Below are 19,119 nucleotides of genomic sequence, written 5' to 3'. Positions count from 1 at the left end.
TTTTTATAATGCATAGCTGATTGTCTCTTTTGTTTAAAGTTCGCTGTCACCCATTAAAGTATGAGTACACCGTATTTTTGTATAAAAAGAGAGAAATTGGCTTTGGTTTATGCTGGCAATCTAAAAGGCATTACTGCAGACATCAAAAGTGTATGTTTCATTGAACTGAGAACATCATAAACAGCTATCCTGAAGATTTAAGCAGATGATGCAAAAAATCTCTCTACATAAAGGTTTTTCACATAATCTTTTTCTCTCTCTAACCCACAGTGTGACAGCGAGAGTGATGTTGACGATAAGGTAAGACTGAATTTTCTTCTTTCATGTGCTTTACTAGCTTGGAAATTCCCTCACAGTCAAAATAAGGATGAATTTACAGATGCTGTTTTTCCTCCAGGCTTCACGTCAGATTAAAAATTGTTTATAATAGAACACAGCAAACACTGGATCAGATACTTTATGGTTTTTTTACTTCACTAGTTTACAGAAGAGGAACTCTTTTTAACAGAATAATGTCTCCATTAGCATGTGAGCATTCGGTGAGACCCAAATCACAGTGCTACTGCTGTTTCAGAGGAGGTCTCCTCTGATGACCTGTCAGGAGCCCATATTTTATTTATCGTAACCTTTGCAGACGTCAGTTTTGTAATCAGCCCAGAAGGTGGGACAGTGGCACCCACCCTCAGATGCCATGTGCTATCTGCCAAGGAGTGTTTTGTCTTGTTGCATATTTATCACAGAGCAGTGATTTTTTCTGACCTTTTCTTTCGATGCAGAGGTTGGTCACTGAAAGGTGGTGGCTGTGTGCTTTTCTATAGGGATTTCTTGTTTCACCTTTGCAAGGAAAACAGAGAAGTCTGACAACATAGCCATGGTTGCACTGTGCTTTTAAGCATCAAACATACGAAGGACTTTGGTGTTCTTTGCTGACTTCTGTTCTGGCAGATCAAACCTGGCATCTCAGGTTAGGTCTTCATCAAACTTTCATTGTATTTTGGCTGTTCGTCTCTTGCATTCATTCATGAGAAGCTGTGGCACATAGGTTTCTACTGGATCAGCATTACAGAAGTAAAGGCTGACTTCAGATAGCCCTGTCTCCTTGGCAGCACACTTGGCTGTGGCCATACATACGTTGAAGGTTAACATGAGTTCAGGAGACTGTGCTGAAAGCAGCTTTTGGTGAAGTCATTATTTATTTATTTATTTATTGGAAGCTTTATAGTTTCTTGAGCCTCTCTGAGAAATCCCACCAGATACCTGAAATATGCCTGGAATATGGCAAAAGGTGTGTCTGGAGGTGAAACCCTGATGGAAGGGAGACATTTAAACCCCTTATGTTTAATGAATGATTCCGTGCTTATTTTATTTTATGTGTATGTCTGTATAAAGTCACTCCCACTCAAGTTCTGTTTCTCCCAAAGTTACGCAGCAGATCTGATGGCTGGGGTGGGGAGGGTGAGAAATGATTCCCTAAAAGCTTAGGTACCGTGGGGTTAAACCATTTCTTAGACTGCCCAATCAAAGAAAGTAAAAGCAATCACTTAGAAAACTGTTTAAAGATCTGCCAGTCAAACCTCAGATGAAGTTGTAAGTGACATGTAGTTTTATTATACAGCTATGCTATTAATGATTATCTAAATTACACTGGTAGACCCAGCTAGCAGCATTACATCTGAGACTGACATTTGTTAGATTAGGTTTGACTTCACCTTGTAGAGAAGAAATTGAAATCTGAACAACATTGATTAGCTTTCAGAATGTGGGATCTGAGGTTACCTTCAGAGGAAGCTGCAGTGCGGTCGGCTGGTCGCTTACTGTCCTTTACAGCAAATGAAAGGCTATTACAGCCTCCCTAACCATTAATGTGGCATTTCTTTACATATCTATAACAGTAGTTTGACCTCGTAAGCACCCATGTTTCCCAGCTGCCTTCTCCTTAAGGGGACTCCACCTTTCTGGTAACGTGTCTTCTCTTCGTAAGGAGAGCAGAGTGAGATCATCATCTTTCTATCCCTTGCCTGATCTGCAGAGGCATGGGACATGACATTGGTTCTATTAAATAGATGTTTGGAATTAAGTAGGGTTCCTTTGCTTGTCAGCAAAGACATGTGCCCGTGCTTGTAAACGCACCGAGGTTGAAATGAAGAGGCTTCAAACCCTTCATGAGGATGATGTAAATGCAACGTTGGCTTCCAGCTGGGCAGCACAAGGGCAGGCTGTCTGTCTGCATTAGTCCCTCGCATACTGTACTCTCCTGGAAAGCCATTCGGTAGTTGTCTAAAACTTAACCTGGCTGGATGCAACAGGGAGCTGTAAAAATGTTGGCACGACTCTCCTGAGGTATTGCACTGGCTGTTTTTTCCCCTTTCCATTTGGTGGCTAAATGCATCTTCTAATGTTGTTGCCTGGCTCCTGCAAAGGTGGAGTGCTGGACATGCTGTCTCACCAGCATCAGGCCGCGCAAATTGCATGAGGGGTCAGCTTCTGCAGAACAATCCTGCTTTGCTGCTCGGTCAGCAAGAAGCAGCTTCCTCTCGGTACACCTACGTGCTGACGCTAATGAAGGGCAGGGCAGGAATTACTAATGTGCTTTGATTTGCATAACACTTTTTGTTAGTCATCGGCAGCGGATCGCTGTCATCTGTCTGTACCTCATGAGGGAAGACGATAGAGACACTCACGTACAATGGCAGGCTGAGTCAGTGATAGAGCTAGAAGTAAAACTGAAATTTTCCACCTCCTACATCTCTCCCTCTCTACCACGCTGCTAATTGTTCACTATTTATTTATGTCATAGCTCTATGGGCTGTTGAGCTCTTAAAGTTTCTAAACGCAGATGTTATAGTATAATTAAAGCTTTGCCGTCACTGCATTGAGAAATATAAGTACGCTCGTGGTGGGTTTTTTTTTACCTTTTTGCAGTGTTGTGAAGGTCTCCAGGGGAGAAAGGTAATTGAGCATAGTCAGTCATACGTGCAGTATGTCGGGATGGAGGAGTCATGGCTTTAGCACAAGGTGCAGTTCCACAGCAGATTGCGAGCGTGTTTCCTAACAGTGATCTGCTGCTTTTAATAATGGGAGAACAGGAGCTCGACGCTGGGGACTTGTCCATCCCATCTCCTTTCTGAGAACTGTCTCTGGCCAAGTATAGCCTTTCACTTCTGCATCACTGCTGAAGTCTCGGAGGAAGTAAGTGGGATGATGCTTTCTCACTCCTATCATTCTGTCACCACACTCTTCTCCAAGAACATTTTGAAATACCCAAACCAATAAACGGAGCTGTCCAGCCATTTAACCAAGCAAGAAACTTAGCAAATCATGCGTTCCCAGAGATGGAAATGCAAATCCTGTTTCTTTGACTGAATGTTCATTGAAGGACAGAGTTTTGGACTTCGCAGCTGTTAAGAGAATTGCAGGGTAGATTGTCAAAGCTGTGGAAATGATATTGTGCTTTTTGTGAGGGAGGAGAGAGAGAAAGGGAGTTAGTCTGATAATCGTATGGCGCTCTCTGCACTGTGCAATTGCTGCGATGTGAGGCTCACGGTCCATAAACATTGTTACTGAAAATATATACTTCCTTTAATAGCAACAACAGCATTAACAGACAGCAATTACCCTTCATTTTCAGGAACTATAAAGTCTCCATTAATTCAAGATTTATGTAGTTATAGCATTTAGCACAGGAATAACACCACAGAGAATTGGTTTATACACATGTAATGAGAGAGCTTATGGCATACTTTAGTGAACATTAACATAATAGAGTAATATAAACCATCAACAGTTCCACTTATTGTCTCTTACCTGCTCTAGCATCACTATGAAAAGTGGCTAGCAGCTTGGTAATGGGCTCTGTTAAGTGGTGTTCTGCAGAAAGCCAAAAGTCAACTTGTGTAAAACAAGGGAATGAGTAATCTCTGCTCGTTACTCCAAAATGTAGTTCTCATTTTTTAATAACAGTGTTCAAGGCGGCATTAAAAAAAGCTGGTGTGTTTCAGAGCAGTTAGGCACTCATGTTCTTCAGTCTTGGACTCCTGTCTGCTGCACGTGAAACTGTGGCTTGTCACACAGTGTCAGGCCAGGTTTCTGAAGCGGTGTCTTCATGCACCTTCTTACAGTGACACAGTAAATTCATCAGATCTGGCTCAGGGTGATGTGAATTCGGCCCTGCCACGCTGTCGTTTGCTGTGCTAATTCCTGAGTCCCAGCAGGTGCTGGAAGCACGCAGCAGTGCACGGGTAGATATGAGTTAGCACTTGATGCATGGGAAAGGAGCAGCACCACTGGATCCCATCCTGCTACATGCTGAATTATAGGAAAGGGGAAGGCTTTAGGAAGCATTTGAGAGGGAAAATTGGGAGATTTGTGGCTGTGAAAGGGAAGTTGTTCTCTGTAGTGAAACATAATGGGAATGTGCTTATTTGAAAGTTTAATAAAGGGTTGATTGAGTCTGGCCAGTGAGAGATGAGAGCTGACATCAGTACTGAGTGTCAGTGCTGGGAAGCAGAGGTGAGCTGTGAAGGGCTCAAAACATGAGAAGTAAAAGTTTGAAGTTTTAGAAGTGGGAAGTTGTGTAAGGAGCAAAACATCAGACTAGGAAAAGGATCTCTGCAGCAGCTTTATCCATAGGCACAAGGACACTGTTACTTCTGCCAGTAGCAGAAGAAAGGATAAAATGATAAATGGAAGGTGAGATAGTGAGAGTTCGAATGAGAATTTAGTTGTAAAGAAAAAGGATGCACAGGACTTTACAGTAGGATGGATGTTAAAATGTAAAGAGAGATGCAAGTCATAGAGAACTACAGACTTGAGTGAGAGGTGGAAGTGATAAGGGTGGAAGCAATGAGGAGAGTAAACTGTGGAAGATCTGGGGAATGAAATTATCAGTTCTGTGTTGACCTTGAAAGAGTGCCTGCAAGCACACAGGAAAGAAACATAGTTCAGGCAGCGCAAGGAGGGGATGTAATCAAGGTGAAGGATCTAGTAGTTGCTCTAGCAGAAGTGGTTATTGTTTCTGTGTATGTGTATGAAGTTACCCAGAAATAAGAGAAAAAGGCCCATGACACTGGGTTAAGGATGTTCTTAATGCACAAGAGGAGTGGTTAGAGAGGCGGGGGCAGAGAGGGCAGGGGATGCTGAAGCCCAGGGAGGGGAGAGCCGTGTCAGGTAAGTGGTGGCCAAGGGAGTGCAGATGGAAGGATTCCCATCACGATGCAGAGCGGCTCAGGTAGGCCATGCCAGCCCTTGCACAGGTTAAGGGGACCTTTACATTGTCCTAACAGGAGTGTCTGCAGCTCTATGAAAAAGCGTTAGGAAAAGTGGCCCTTCTTGACCTCGGTATTCCTAGAATTTAAGCAAAGCAAAAAAGCAATGGAAAAAATTAACCAATGTTCTCCCCTCCTACTGAGATTTTATGTTTTTGCTTTATCCAGACAAAAAGGCAGATTTTAAGAACATTACTCTGTATGTAACAAGCTGAGTCATCTCAGTCTGTGGTGTCCATCCTTGTTCTTCAAAATGTAGATTCTTCTTTTTCAGAGCAAACAATGGGAAGGGCCTGGTAGTTTGCTGACAAAAGTCCGTCATTAACTCACATAAAAGGACTTAGTTCTCATGGAGCAAGACAGGATAATACCAGTTCTGATGCTGGCAGTTGGCAACTTCCAAGCTCTCTGGTTTTTCTATTGTTTAACATCTCCCAGTTCCAGTTCCTCATCGATGAGCATTTTCTTATCTTCCCAGGAGACACTTTCAACGTCTGAGGCAGCAGGGAAGAGAGCAGTCTTGTACAGCTGTCTGCCCGCATCAAGAAGCCCCTATATAGCACAGGCACAAATGCAAAGGGCTGCCTGTGCCATGGTAGGAACGCTCTGAAAGGCGACCAGGTATTCTGGTGATGAGCATAACATAGTAGGCAGCCGACAGGAATTGGCATTATAGTTTAATGATTTAATTAACCATAAGGATGCCAAGAAGATGAGAAGATTTTGGAGGACGCGTACTGTAATTGCTACAATTGCAGTCCCTCGTTTGGCTTGCATCTTCCAGTAACTGTATTCCAAAATTGTTTTAGCAGGCTAACTAGAACAGAAGAGCCTAGCATTCAGCATGGGGTGCCCTATGCAAAGATAAAGGTTGGGCAAAGAGTCAGCTTTGGGTTTTGTAGGTTTCTAATAGTTCCTGCTTCTGGGTTCAGTTTGCAATAAGATCCAGGAGATTTCTGGATATTTTGATCCTCAGAACAGTATCAAGCATACATCAACTGCAAGCATGGGAGTTTTCCTTCAACTTGAAGCTCTAGCTAGAATATAATTCCTGATTCCATCTTAGGTGTTATTAATTTCTCTGTATGTGCTGGAAAGACTGTAATCCCTGTTAGGACTTTATACTTCTTAACATTTCTCGACAGTCTCAAATACCAAGTTCTACCCATCTGTATTTTTCATGAGCAGGAAGGTGTTCTCCTCAGCAAATGGTTCACATTCAGTTTAGTAATGCCTCATGATGCAGTCTGAAAGCTTCATTTCTTTTTTGGCTTTTAAGTAGTGTGCCACAGTTTCTGCATTCTGACAGCTTTCCTCTAATTTTGTACGATATCTGTATGATTATCTAAGGAATAGGATTTTGTGTTTTCATTAAAGCTGTGCATACATTCAAAACAGAGGAGCAGCTAAATGGAGCTTTTATGAGCTCTCGTCTGCGTAAGACAAGATGGTCCCAGTAGGTTAAAGCAGTGCTTGTCACGGTGCACTTCCCACTGGTGCTGTGTCTGCAGTGTCCAAAGCATCAGCAGTTCTGCTTGGTTGTAGCCGCTGGTGTCCAGTCCTTCGCCCATCACTGTGTCCAATTGAAATTGGGTGCCAGAGCATGCAGCCTGCCTTACTGCCCCTGTTTCCTTGGCCTTTCCCACACCTGTGTCAGAATTAGTTGGAGATCTTTGCCTAAACCTTTGGCAGCAGCTGACTTAATTTGTGGTTTACTACTCCTGACAGTTTATTGGGGAAGCAAAGCGCGCCTTCATCTCCAATAATAAACAGCCCACCCGCCGACACTTTGACAGACTTAATGATTTTTTATACAAAAATGGACAGACTTAATGTTTCGACTGTAGCGATCATCTGTCCTGATCTCCGTAATGAAATTAGATTAAGTGCACCTGGGAAAATGCTGAGACGGCACATTGCCTTCATCACCTTCCTTAATTTAAAACCAATTTGCGGGGAAAATATCCTCTGAAGCTGAGGGAGGCAGAGAGAAGGGGGAGGGAAGGGGATTTTAAAATCTATCTGGATAGCTACTGGCAGTTTTAATTCCTTTCCCTGCTGGCAATGTGAAATATTAACAGCCGTAAGAATGGAGAGTTTAAAGACTTACTAACCTTCTTACCTTTCTTAGGGGGGAAAGAAACAAAACAAAATCTTCACTATCAAGTTCACCTCCAGGGACAAAGTCTAGTTGATGCTGGGACTCGGGTTGGGCAGGGAAGGGAGACTGCAGTCTGGAAGCTGCATCTTCCAAGGGCCAGGATGTGTTTTCTAAGATGTACTGTGGATGTTGGTGGCACCTCCTGTCTGCTCTTACCTTGATAATGATTTAGTTGTGCAGAAAAATAGTAATTTGCCCACATAGCTGTGAAAGCAGCTGCAGTATGTACAATATAATGTGACCTGAAAGTGATTACAAATGTTCCTCAGGCTCATTCTGAAGAGAATGAGAAATGTGTCTTTTTAATTAAAAATAAAATGTTGCAAAGAACAACCATAAGCATCTTTCCCATGAAAGATGATTCCCATTCTCTCCCTCTGACTCCACTTATTGAAAATGCACCAGCAGTAGCTCAAGGTCTGCCACTGGTGAGCTGGTCAGAGAGCAGAGGAGTCTGCCATAGGCTGGAAAGTCTCTTTATGGCAGGGAGTTAAATGTTTACTGCCTTTGTCATTTGGACTATTAACATCCCAGCTCAGCAGTGCACTTGATTTATCCACCTCCTGCCTCAGATTTCAGTGCTGCTGGAACAGTGGTATCCATACCAGAGGTGTGCAGTTTCTGCCACTGACTTGGAGATGCTTTTCTTACTTTGCTTAGAGTCAGCTTCCTTCTTCATGAAAGCTTTCGTAGCACAGAGATTCTGCAGAGATACCCACCTCGTGCCTTGCCTGCTTCATGCAGAGCCCACACCAAAATGGAAAGTCCCGCATCATTCAGTGCTCCAGAAATGTCTTGCAGCAGGCTTGGGCTTTGTGGAAGTCACTGCTCAGTATCTCAGATTTCCTTCAGCTGCTGAGATCGACACTCAGAACTGTAGTCACGAGAATCTTTGAAGAAAACATCATTCAGAGTAACTATGTTGAAAGTGCCAGTGAAGTGATATTGGTTAGCAAAGACAGCACCTGAGTATCTAAAGTGCTCCTTTCCCTAATTGAAATCAGCATTATCTGTGGATGCTTAGGGCATCCCAAAATCTGTTCACTCATCTTCATCCACTCGACCGGTCCTATCACTGGGAGTCATTGTGCAAGTGGGAGTTTGTATGAGTAGCCCAATTGCTGTCAATGAATAATTTAAATGATTTAAGCCTTCGACGTGCTGGTTAATAACGAGAGAAAACGGCTCCATATGTCCTTGTCCATAAATACTAGAAGATGGGGACAAGTCACTTTTAAATGGGATTCATTTATTTTTAAATGGAATAATGATAAGTGTTTTAAAGGTAATCAAGCATGTGTAGCTATCTTGAATATTATAAATATGAAAGAGCATTAGTCTAAAATTGAAAGGAATCCCATTCATATATAAAGCTGGATAGAGGTATTGTGGGAGGATAAATCACAGGAGGATGTGTGATAGCCAGCAAAGATGTTAAGGTGGCTCTTCTTGTTAATAATAGGCACAGCGGTGGCTGAAGTGGCTAGTGTGTATTTGTCACTGTATTATGTGTGCAGCACTTGAGTGCCCACCAGCCCATGGATTTCCCCTTCTACGCCCCACTGGTGATAGACAACTCCAGAAAAAAAATAATTAACTTTAGCTGAACTGGAATATGTTTTGGGTCATACGTAAAGACATAAATCTTTACATATTACATTGAAAGTCGTATTCTTTCTGAGGCATTAGGGCTTGTTTTCCTAACTTCATCAGAAAAATGTCTTTTAAGGTGGTGGTGTTATCAAGATGGTTTGAGCACGGCTGTTTCCTTTGAACTCTTTGCACACCGAGCTCATTCGTGCAACTGCAACAAATTAAAAGGTGGTTCCGGAGAAGGAGAGCAAGGTTGGAAGAAGTGACAGCTTCTTGGTGCATATGTCTGTGTTTAGGCAATACAGTGTTCTTAGTAATCTTCAGCCTTTTGAAGTCTATGCAACTCTGGCGTTGCATTTGCTTCATACCTCATCGCCAACAGCCACCAACAGCTTAAACATTCAGAAATTGGCTCACGGCAGGACAGCAGGTGATGATGCACAGTATAAACCAGATGGGAGGACAAACTGGCTTAAACAGATGAGTAAAAACTCGTTTTCACTTTAAAATTGAAGTAAGTACAACGTATAGAAAAATCAGGAAGGAAACAGGCGGTAGGCTGAGAAGGAAGGAGTGGAGAGGAAGAGAGCAGCTGCCCTTCCCAGAGCAGGGCATCAGCACGTGCTTGTCCCGGCAGCAGAGGGGGGAAGGAAGGCTTCCTGCATCCCAGCAGCACGAGCCATGGTGGGGAGGAGCAGGCCTGTGGCTACGGGAGCAGTTATTTTTAGTTGCACTGTAAAGTCAATTAGAACTAAAGCAGATCTGTATTAAAAGTTAATTCATATCAAGAATAGCACTTGCAGCAGCTACCACACAGCGGCACAACCAGCCGTTTCTTGGGGCTGCTGTCTGGATTTCACTGTCCTGTGACCTTGCGTTGTGGCTGTGTCTCAGACCTGTATCCTAGGCAGAATTCCCAATCCTCTTGCCTCCGTCAAGAGCAAATATTTGCAGGCAAAGTAACTCTACGGCAAGAACCAGGAAATGCACTTCAAATGTGTGACCCAATTCTTCAAATGATGTTGTATAAAACATTATCTTCTCATTTCTCTTTGTGTGTTGATCTTCAGAGCTCTCCCTTAAAAGTAATGGTGGTGACTTGAATTAATTGGTTGGGAAAGATTTCCTCTCTAAGCCGTGGTCCACAACAAAGACAAAAAAAAAACAACCCACACCGGCCCAAATGTGGACTACGTTGCACGTAGAGGCTTGAAGCCTACACGTTGCTCTACAGACATCCATGGGTCTGCTGTGACTGCCTTGCTTTCTCAGGAAGAAAAGCCAGCCAGGCTGCGGGGCTCCCAAAACAGTTGCTCGCCAGATCCTGATTTATTTGACAGCCTCTGTAATAAAGTAACTATTTGTCTAACTCTTCCTGATTAGTCTGAAGAGGTCTGCCAATCTGAAGGGGATTGACTAGTCAGGAAACCACTGGTATTTTGGCTTCATGGTTGGTGTGTTTTTTTTTTCTTTTCCGTAAGGGTTGCGATATTATTTGCAATAATTTCTCCTTTATTAAGTTTGGCATTTCAAAATAATTCACTGCTGCGATGTGAACATTTTCCACATCAACAATAAGTCCATTACGGAGAAATTTACAAAAACAAAATGACTTCATATTGCTTGCAGATGTATTCTGTAAAAATAATTGTTTTTCACTCGATTTTAATGTTTCTAGGCCTTTGTAAACATAATGCCTAAATACTTTTATTCAATAAACGAGAGCCATTCTGTAATTGCTTGCACATTTGAAGTCCAGTAAATAAGGAGCAGATTTTGACCAAAATCTGTGTATCGTTTAAGCTGCTTAGGTCACAGCCCTAGGGCGGAAAAGAGCTGGTGAGAAACTTGTGTTTTCAGAAGTGGAGAGCTGTGACTTCAGAAACCAAGACAAATAAGCCCCATTTCTCTTTAATTAGTGAATTCCTGCTTACGGCCCAGGCTTTCTTTATTCTTGGTTCAATAAGGCTGGGAATTCAAAGGAGGCTGAAGATGTTAAGCATTGTGTTCTTTGGGCTTCCTTTATAGTCTTGGGATACCAAAGTCCTTCAGGCTCCGTTGGAAATCCTATCACACAAAACCATATTTTTTCCTTGAATGCATTGTTTTCAGGTTAAAAACACTATTGTGCATAGATAGAGAAAATGTAGACACACATATGGAGGGGAAAGGATGGCTGATGTCACTGACTGCGTTGTCTTTTGTGTGTGCATTAGGGTCTCTGTGTACTAGTTTTTAAGCAACACAGAAGACTTTGTTGAAGCTAGAAGGACTGCTCTAGTAAGTGTCTTGTGGTCTTAAGCTCGGGCAAAATGTCAATTTGAAACAAAACAAAAAAGGCAGTGCACGAATAATTGGACACTGCTTGTCATGCAAGAAAAATAACTTACAAAGCAAAGCAGAATCCAGAAATAAAATGGAAATAAAAACAAAAACAATCAAATACCACATGCATTGTAATTTCTGTGTGAGACATGTTTGGAGGAGTCCTCAAATCAACCAGCTCCCAGGCTGCATTCATGAGCTCTCCTTGTGCCTTATGAAAGCTAACACCGAGAGAAGTATTCTCTGTGCTGGCTCGTTTTCCTCTGAAGTTGTTTTTTAAGGCATGGAGATCTTTTTATGGAACTGAGAAGGGCAAAATACCTCAGACAAGGTGAAGTAAATGATAATATGGAGCTTTTCCTTGGACTCTGCTACCTACTGTTCTCCAGACATTGTATTATCAGGGGTGAAGTTCTGGCCTCTCTGAAGGCAGTGTTAAAACTCTTTAACTTAAATGTGTCCAAGATTTCAGGTCATATCAGCTAGTATGCACTCTGCTTCCCCTTAGGCCACCATGGTTTCTGAACGTGTAAGTACAGGTAAATAGTGACAGAACAGCCTTTTTGCTCTATAAACAGAGCGGGTGAAGAAAGAAATGCTTGTCCCTCCTAGTGCTGGCAGCACAAGAGATGCCGCGGGTCACACCAACCTGGTTCCAGGTGACAAGTCATGAAAAGCAAATCTTGGAAATAAAAGGGCTTTGTATGCTCCAGTCCCTAAGCTTTTGCTTGACTGTACAACAGAGGGCTCCTCTGCCATCACCAGTCATCCCCTGTCAGCTCCTCTGTGTCTAATTCCATCTCCTTTTTCCCCTCCTATCCAAAGAGCAACAACCCTAAAAAACCCATAAAGCTTTGCAGCTGTTTTCACACGTAATTAAATCATCCTAGGTAATCGTTGCCTGGTGGCCTTTTGTACACTGCTGGGGGAGTAGCACTGAAGCCACCAACATGAGTCCATTGCTGGGATTCCCATGCAGATCAGCTGCTCCACAAAGGCTGCTGCGATGTTCCCAGGGTTCAGGAGAGCAACATGGCAGCTGTCTCTGGTGAGGGGGATGTGCAGGGGAAAGGAGCTCTGGGCGCAGTGACACCTGGATCAGCACTCAGCACAGCAGCACTGCCAGGCACAGAGGTGGGAGGCAATCCTTGCTGCTCCTGGAGAGGCTGCCTGGGATGGGCTGCGTCATAGGCACAGTTGTATGCGCATCTTTGACCTGGGCAAAGGTTGGAAGTGTGACACAAGGATGCAGCAAAGTGAGAGGTGTAAAGTTGTGCAACTAGAAATAATCCTATAAAACTAGAAATAAAGAGCTTATCTTTGTAATCTTATTTAAATGTGTTCAGTGAGAAGGAAGGAGTGTGAAACTGGCCTGGCTTGGTCAGGAGCTGGGCAAAAGCTGTGTTTTACAAGCACTCTCCTGCTTCCTCTACCTGTGGCTGATCAGAAGCTGTAGCTGATGAGACAAGCCTCTAAACATTTAGCACAGCTTTGCACTTAGTGCACTTGTGCCTACCTGAAACAAACCTTGCCTCGGGTACATCTTTCTTACTAATCCAATGCAGTTTCCCAGCTTGCAAACTTCACTGGGGCAGTAAGCAGCAGGGATTACTGAATTACCTACATGGCTGCAGGAGGGCCCAAAGTGTTTTGGGCAGCACAGACTGACCAAAGTGTCCCTCAAAACTTTGAAGCAACACCGCTTTTTTGGTCTGTGTCACACAACAGTGCCAAAGAATTGGGAAAAGCCAGTAGTTTCAATGAGAAACCTTGCCTGTGAACTCATACCTGATGAAAACTGTAGACAGCACTGACCCTTTGCATTTGGAAACTCCCTTTCTGGTTTTGGTTTGATTTGTAACTCTCACGTGGCTGTAGATGTGCCTGCTCCTGCGCCTACATGCCTTCCTCTCCTAGCTTTTGGGTCTAATTTTATCAGACATTTAATGTAGAATCATGGTGTAAAAAGCCTTCAAGAGAAGCGAGGGGTGATAGAAATGACCCTTGAGAATCAGGAAGTGCAAGTTTCATCGTGAGTCTGCAGAGGCCGTGTCATGCTTCAGAGTAGGAGAGAGCTGGAAAGTGTTCTTTACTCCAGGTAAGTCAGGAAAATCAATGTAGCACACAGGGGCGTTACCAACGACTGATCTCTCACTGGGTAATCTCTCCAGAGAATTTTATATGCCACGATACACGCTCTTTATTATGTCTCTCAGCACACAACGACACTGCTGAAAGCACTTCCATTCGCTTGTTATCTAATCTCTGTCATCAGAGGTCAATGGATAGAGGCCAAGGTCCTGCCTTAGCATATTTCCAAGCAGAAGCCCCGCGTGCTTTGACAGCCTGTTTCAGAGGAAGCGTACGCTGGGGTTTGCCTCACATGTCACCTAGGAATCCAAGTTCTTAAAAGTTTCTTTTGTGGGTATATTTGCAAATGAGATTTCTGAACCCCTGTTGTAGAAGAGGCTGTGGTTTAGAGGCTCTAGTGGTTGGTCTCACACGTTTGTCATTGGTTTCCATAGAAAGCTCTGCTAGGTGATGCTGGAAATCACCTCTGTGTTATTTGATGTGTTAAAGCCCCCAGGAGCTCCAGCCAAGACCTTACCTGCAGGAGGGAGCGATCAGAGGAGGAGAAGTGCAAAGGAGTGCTGTTCTGTGCAGTAGCTGTGTTTTGTAATAACCTCTGCTGCTGGAGGAACAGGTTTGCATTGTGGAATTACTGTAAGAAAAACACCCTGGCTGATAGGCTGTCCCTGCAGTCTGAGTAGACAGAAATGCTTGGAATAAGGTCACATCAGAGTAATTGGATTATCTAATAAATAGCTGGATGTGGCTCTGTTACAGACAGGGAAGGCTTGCAGAGCACTCCCACTTTCTTAACTGCCGCTTTACCCTGCTGATAGGAGCGGGGAGGTGCTGGGAAATGACATTTACAATAGCAGGTTCAGAGGTATTGTTCATGAATCAGTGTTTCACTGCATCCTCTGCTCCAGTCCGTGGCAGGCAGTGAGAGCTTTTTTATGAGTATTTTGTTTGTTCTTATGATTTATTCCTGGCATTCTTCTCAGGCTGCCAAGACAAGGTAAAAGATGTGTGTCTCTGTGTGATTTTGTAAGTGTAAAGTTCAGGGTTATTTTCTAAAGGCAAGATGAGTATGGAAAATCTTGTCCAATCTCAGCACAATTTTTTTCCTTGAAACAGCATTTGTCTCTGTCATGTGCAGCTGCCTCCACTCCCTGCTAGGAGCTTCCCCCCAGCCAGCTTTCCCATCTTCCCAGGTCCTTGTTTCTTTGGGGGCAGTATGAGGCCAGTTCTCTACGTTCATCTCAAAGTCACAGAGTGCAGATGTCTTTCCCCCCAGTCCTACACACGGCAGGAAGGCAGGCCCAGCGTTGCTGCTGTCCTGCAGGTCATACCATGAGGCTCTGCCTTCACCTGCTCACTGCCCAGCCATACTGCTGTGGTGAATGTCTTTGTACAGAGTCCTCTTCAGACTGAGTTATTTGGGTGAATTACATCGTGAAGCATTCCTTTTCTCTTGCCTGCTGATGCGGCGCTTGAAATGGGTGAGACGGGAGAAGGAGTGTTGCATTTTGTGCGAGCCAAAGAGCCGTTCTAAGGAGAGAAAAATGAAAGTGTTTATCAAATGCCTGTTTATATTTTAGGGTGCAAACAGATGTTCTCTTTGAGAAACTTGGATGGAAGTAGCGCTCAGCAAAGCTTTCCCTCCCCTTTTGCTGCTGCTCTCAGAGATATATCAGCCTTTCAGAGATCAGGTCCTGCAGCTCTTACAAACCATTGTTTTTTGTTACCGAGGTTTGCCAAGCCCGTCTCTGGTTGTAAACCTTTATTTCCTGTAATTTAAACAAATGATACATTTCAGAAGTGACTCAGTTCCTTAAATTAAAGATGTGTTTCAGCGAGCTGGCTGAATGGAGGCCTGGGTTATCCGCAGTGCTGCTTTCCCAAAGCCTGCTGCCTGGCCTGTCACGCTGCTCTGCTCTCAGCTCTTCTCGGACCACTTCTACCATCTTTTCTAAGCAGAATCTGAGAGAAGTGTGCAGGGAAGCTTTCAAACCACTGATGTCTGAGTGGGTTAGGAAAGCAGTTTTGTCTTGGGCTGCTGCTTTGCAGGCGAGCAGGTATGTGTAGTGTTCTTGAGTAGAGCTCTGGGCTTGTCTCTATAGCCAGGGTATGTGGGAAAACATGAAGGGGACTCAAGTGAAAGCACATCCATGTGCAGGGTGCCTCTGGGGCATGAGTGGCATTCCATTGCTGAGCCAGGCTGTAACCATCTAGTGTTGTTTTATGTCACAGAACTATTTTACCTAATCTGCCTCATCTTTGAACCTTTACTTCCTTCTCTTAAGTTTATTTACTATTCCTGCGTGGGGAGCAGTATTTTCAGAGAGACAAGTCTGAAGCTCAGGAAGCTGTGGCTGTTGCCTGCAGCTAGCACTAATTCCTCTGTCTGACCTGCCTAACTTGCTGTCTGGCGACCCACTGAGCCATTGTTTTTAGTTAGCAAGCTAACTACTAGTTTGCAATGGGAGGATTAAAAAAACAAAACAGCTTCTGGAAAGGCTAGGTTAAATTGTTTACAGTGCTGCTTGTAAACTTCTCAAGTGCACTTAATAGAAGAGGAGGTGTGAATGGAAGCCTCCTCCCCTTGTAGTCTAATGTCTTTGGTAAGCAGTGTGAAGAAGGTGGTGTTTGCTTTTGTTTGAGAAGTCCCAGGTTGGGCAGATTGCTGGCTGGAACAGAAAGTTCATCAGATGTTTGTGGGCAGCCGGGGAGATTTGCACAGGCCTCAGACACCTGCATCAGAGGAGTTGCAAAACCTGTTGTTGGAATGAATGACATGCAGGGACTCTACCAAAACTCTCCTTAGATTTCAGCGTAAGTGAAAACAAATGTTCTGCAGTAAATATCCCCCAGGTGAATACGTTTATTCTCTTCACAGCTTTGAAACACGCTTCAGGCTAGAGAGGCTCCCCAGAGAGGGAATTTAGCGCTCTGAGCCAAAGGTCAGGGTCAGGTCACTCTGCTCCATTTGAAATTTGGCACCTAGGTACATATGGCAACTGCATCATCCCAGGGGCTAATTTGCCAAATCAGATTGCATCCTCTTTCATTGCTTCATGCCAAGCTCATATGTCAGTCTTCTGCCTGCAAAGCCGAATGTTGAGCATCCAAGACCTGCTTCCAATACCAGCCACTTTCAGCAGCTGAGCTCTCCTGGAAAAAAAACAGAGCACGCCTACCTGATAATAAGAACAACATTTACATAGTGCTTTTGATTTTAAAACTTTATTAAGCATCAAAGGCAGCGTTGTGCTTGACCCTTGGAGGCATTTACAAGGATCTCTCTTCCTTGCAAATACTGGAGCGCAGGGTACGAGTGGATGGGAGCCGTAACCTCCACTGGGTGCACAGTCCCAGCACAGTGCATGAGAGAAGGCAGCACTGACGACACAGACAGTAAATGGTAAGGAAAAGTACCCGAGCTTCAGCTGCATGCAGCATCCACGGCACTCGGCGTTATCACGCTTGAGTCAGCCGGGCTGCTACAAAGCCCCGCGTGGGATGCCGTGGTTTATCTATACGCTACAGGTTCGAGCAGCTTAATTAGGTTGGTCTGGGGTAGGAGGAGATTGGCAAAAGCCTCTGCCGCACGTACGGTTATGCTGAGAAACTAGTTTTTCCCAGTACAGCGTTGCTTTGATAGGTTTTGTTACTGGGATGAGTTGCATGCAGTGTTTTGCTGATGTTGGTATTGATAGACATGTGTTGTTAACGGCTCCTAAACCCCGGTGTTCTTTGATCTGCTTTCTTAACAACGGAAAAAATGAGGCACAGAAATTTCATGGTGACACAACTGCGGTGAGTTTGTCAGTGATTGTACTGAGATTTGGGATGTTTTCATTCCTGCTGCTGTACCCAGGCAGCCACAAAAGGCATCTCGGTGGTGTCAGTCATCTGGCCGCATTTGCTTTGCGAGGGCTGGAGCAGGGGAGGGCAGGGGAAATGCTGAGTTAGAAACTTTGGAGAGCCCAGAAGGTGCTGGAGGCTTCAGCTTGCTTCAATTAGTGGAAGTCAGTGTGTGCCTCCTTCCTCGCTGACTACGTTTGATCTTTCTTAAAGGTGTAAGGCTAAAAATGGATTTAATCACAATACAAAATACCTGAGAAATGTAGTCTGTAGCTTTTATGATTCTTCTCCAAAAAGGGCCTTGGAGACTTCAGCTTTTTTTTTCTTCTGGCCTTGCGGATACACATGTTCGTATAACCCTGCTGTTTTAACATTCATACCAGCAACACCCGTGCTGCCAGGATCCGCCGTTTCCCAACTCAAAGCCCATGCCTGAGCATTCCTGGCTTCACACTGCTGCTGTTCTCCCTGCAGGCCAGTGGTGAAGGGCAGCCCTGGGCAGCACCCCCCCCCCCCCCCCCCCCCCCCCCGTGCAGCAGGGCACACACCCTTTCCCCTTCAGTTGGCCTGATGTGTAGTATTCTTGTCTGCCGATCTGCTTTTCTTCCTCCTCCTTCTTCTTGCTTTTTAATGTGACAAAGGGTTCACATGCTGAACCTTCAGTGTCCTTCCTGCTAGTCTGTTTCCCCTGCCTGGAGCTGGGGCTGTTTGTGAAGCCTGGGGGCAGGGTGGTACTTGGGAGCAGAAGGGTGTGTTTGTCTGCTGCAGCATCCTCACCAGGGCTGTGCAGTTGGGAGGCTCATCCTGTGCTTGGAGGGAGCAAAGCAGCAGCAGGAGTCCCTCTCCAAAGAGCAGCCAGTGAGATACCCAGTGGTATTACCCTTGTTCAGAAAACTTTTTAGCCCATCCAGCTACTGAGAGCAAATGTGGGCTGTGTTTTACCCTAATTGAGCCAAATTTAGTCCAAAACAGAATGTTTTGTAAGCATTGGTCTTTGATCTCTCCTAATGCTTAGCCTGTGTTGGTGGTCACAGCCATCCAATTCTCCCTGCCTGGTTCTGTTCTCCCTGATGCCATTTTTGCATCAGTGCTGTTCAGTGACGTCAGTGGAGCAGCTCCAGATTTATACCAGTGGTTTGGCAAACTCCCTCGTGTTTGAAAAGTCATGAGTCAGGCTCCAGGAAATACAACGTGATTTTTCTTAAAAGTCATCATTTCGAACAGGGTACGTTTTCCTATTCTGCCTTCCAGTATTTCTGCTGATGAGTGCCTTTCAAGGTCTTTTAGTGCTATCAGTGAGATCTGGGAGAGAACTTTACACTTTTCAGTGAGAGCCACAACTCCTGGAAAGCACATGACCCCAAGAAGTGGACCTCTGAAGTGGGGACTTTGTAGTGGACTCTGTTATCTGTCCATGTGGGCAGCACCGAGAGAGAGGATTGATCTGTGGCATAGGCCCTGAGGGCCTCTGTGTATATGAGATATCATATCAGTGCAATCAATAAGCACAATTATAATCACCATAGTCATGGATATGTACGAGGCATCGATATTTCTTATTGAAGTCCCAAGTGCTGTCTGCACTGTGTCTCAGTGAGAGCAGAGCGCTATCGATTCATCGCCTCATTGACTCCTTTTGTCCATGGCTGTAGGCAGAGTACAGAACTTCCTACCTTGGGTGCGTTTGTGCGAGCTTGAAATCCTGCTTAACAAGAAGGTGGCCGAATGTTGATGCTCACCGTGGATCGTGTTTGATACTGATGGCTGGGTTAGTTAAACTGCTCAGCAGGAAAGCCCGTGTACATGTGCATCTACGTGTGCACTTGCCCAGATCTGAATGGT

At 44.4% G+C, this 19,119-nt stretch overlaps 1 protein-coding gene across 18 annotated transcripts in view; it reads left to right on the top strand.

Annotated features, from left to right (window-relative positions):
• Positions 1–19,119, top strand: part of FBRSL1 (fibrosin like 1) — a 415,130-nt gene that overhangs the window by 268,622 nt on the left and 127,389 nt on the right. For all 18 annotated transcript variants that reach the window (XM_065739042.1, XM_065739039.1, XM_065739036.1 and 15 more), the window contains one exon: positions 271–300. In XM_065739042.1, the coding sequence (XP_065595114.1) occupies positions 271–300 (30 nt within the window). The remainder of the gene's footprint in view (positions 1–270; positions 301–19,119) is intronic.

Source organism: Cyrtonyx montezumae, unplaced genomic scaffold (genome assembly GCF_038088225.1).
Source record: "Cyrtonyx montezumae isolate F1298 unplaced genomic scaffold, pur_monq_1.0 scaffold_23, whole genome shotgun sequence".
Lineage (NCBI taxonomy): Eukaryota > Metazoa > Chordata > Aves > Galliformes > Odontophoridae > Cyrtonyx > Cyrtonyx montezumae.
This window is presented reverse-complemented; position numbering and strand designations above follow the sequence as displayed.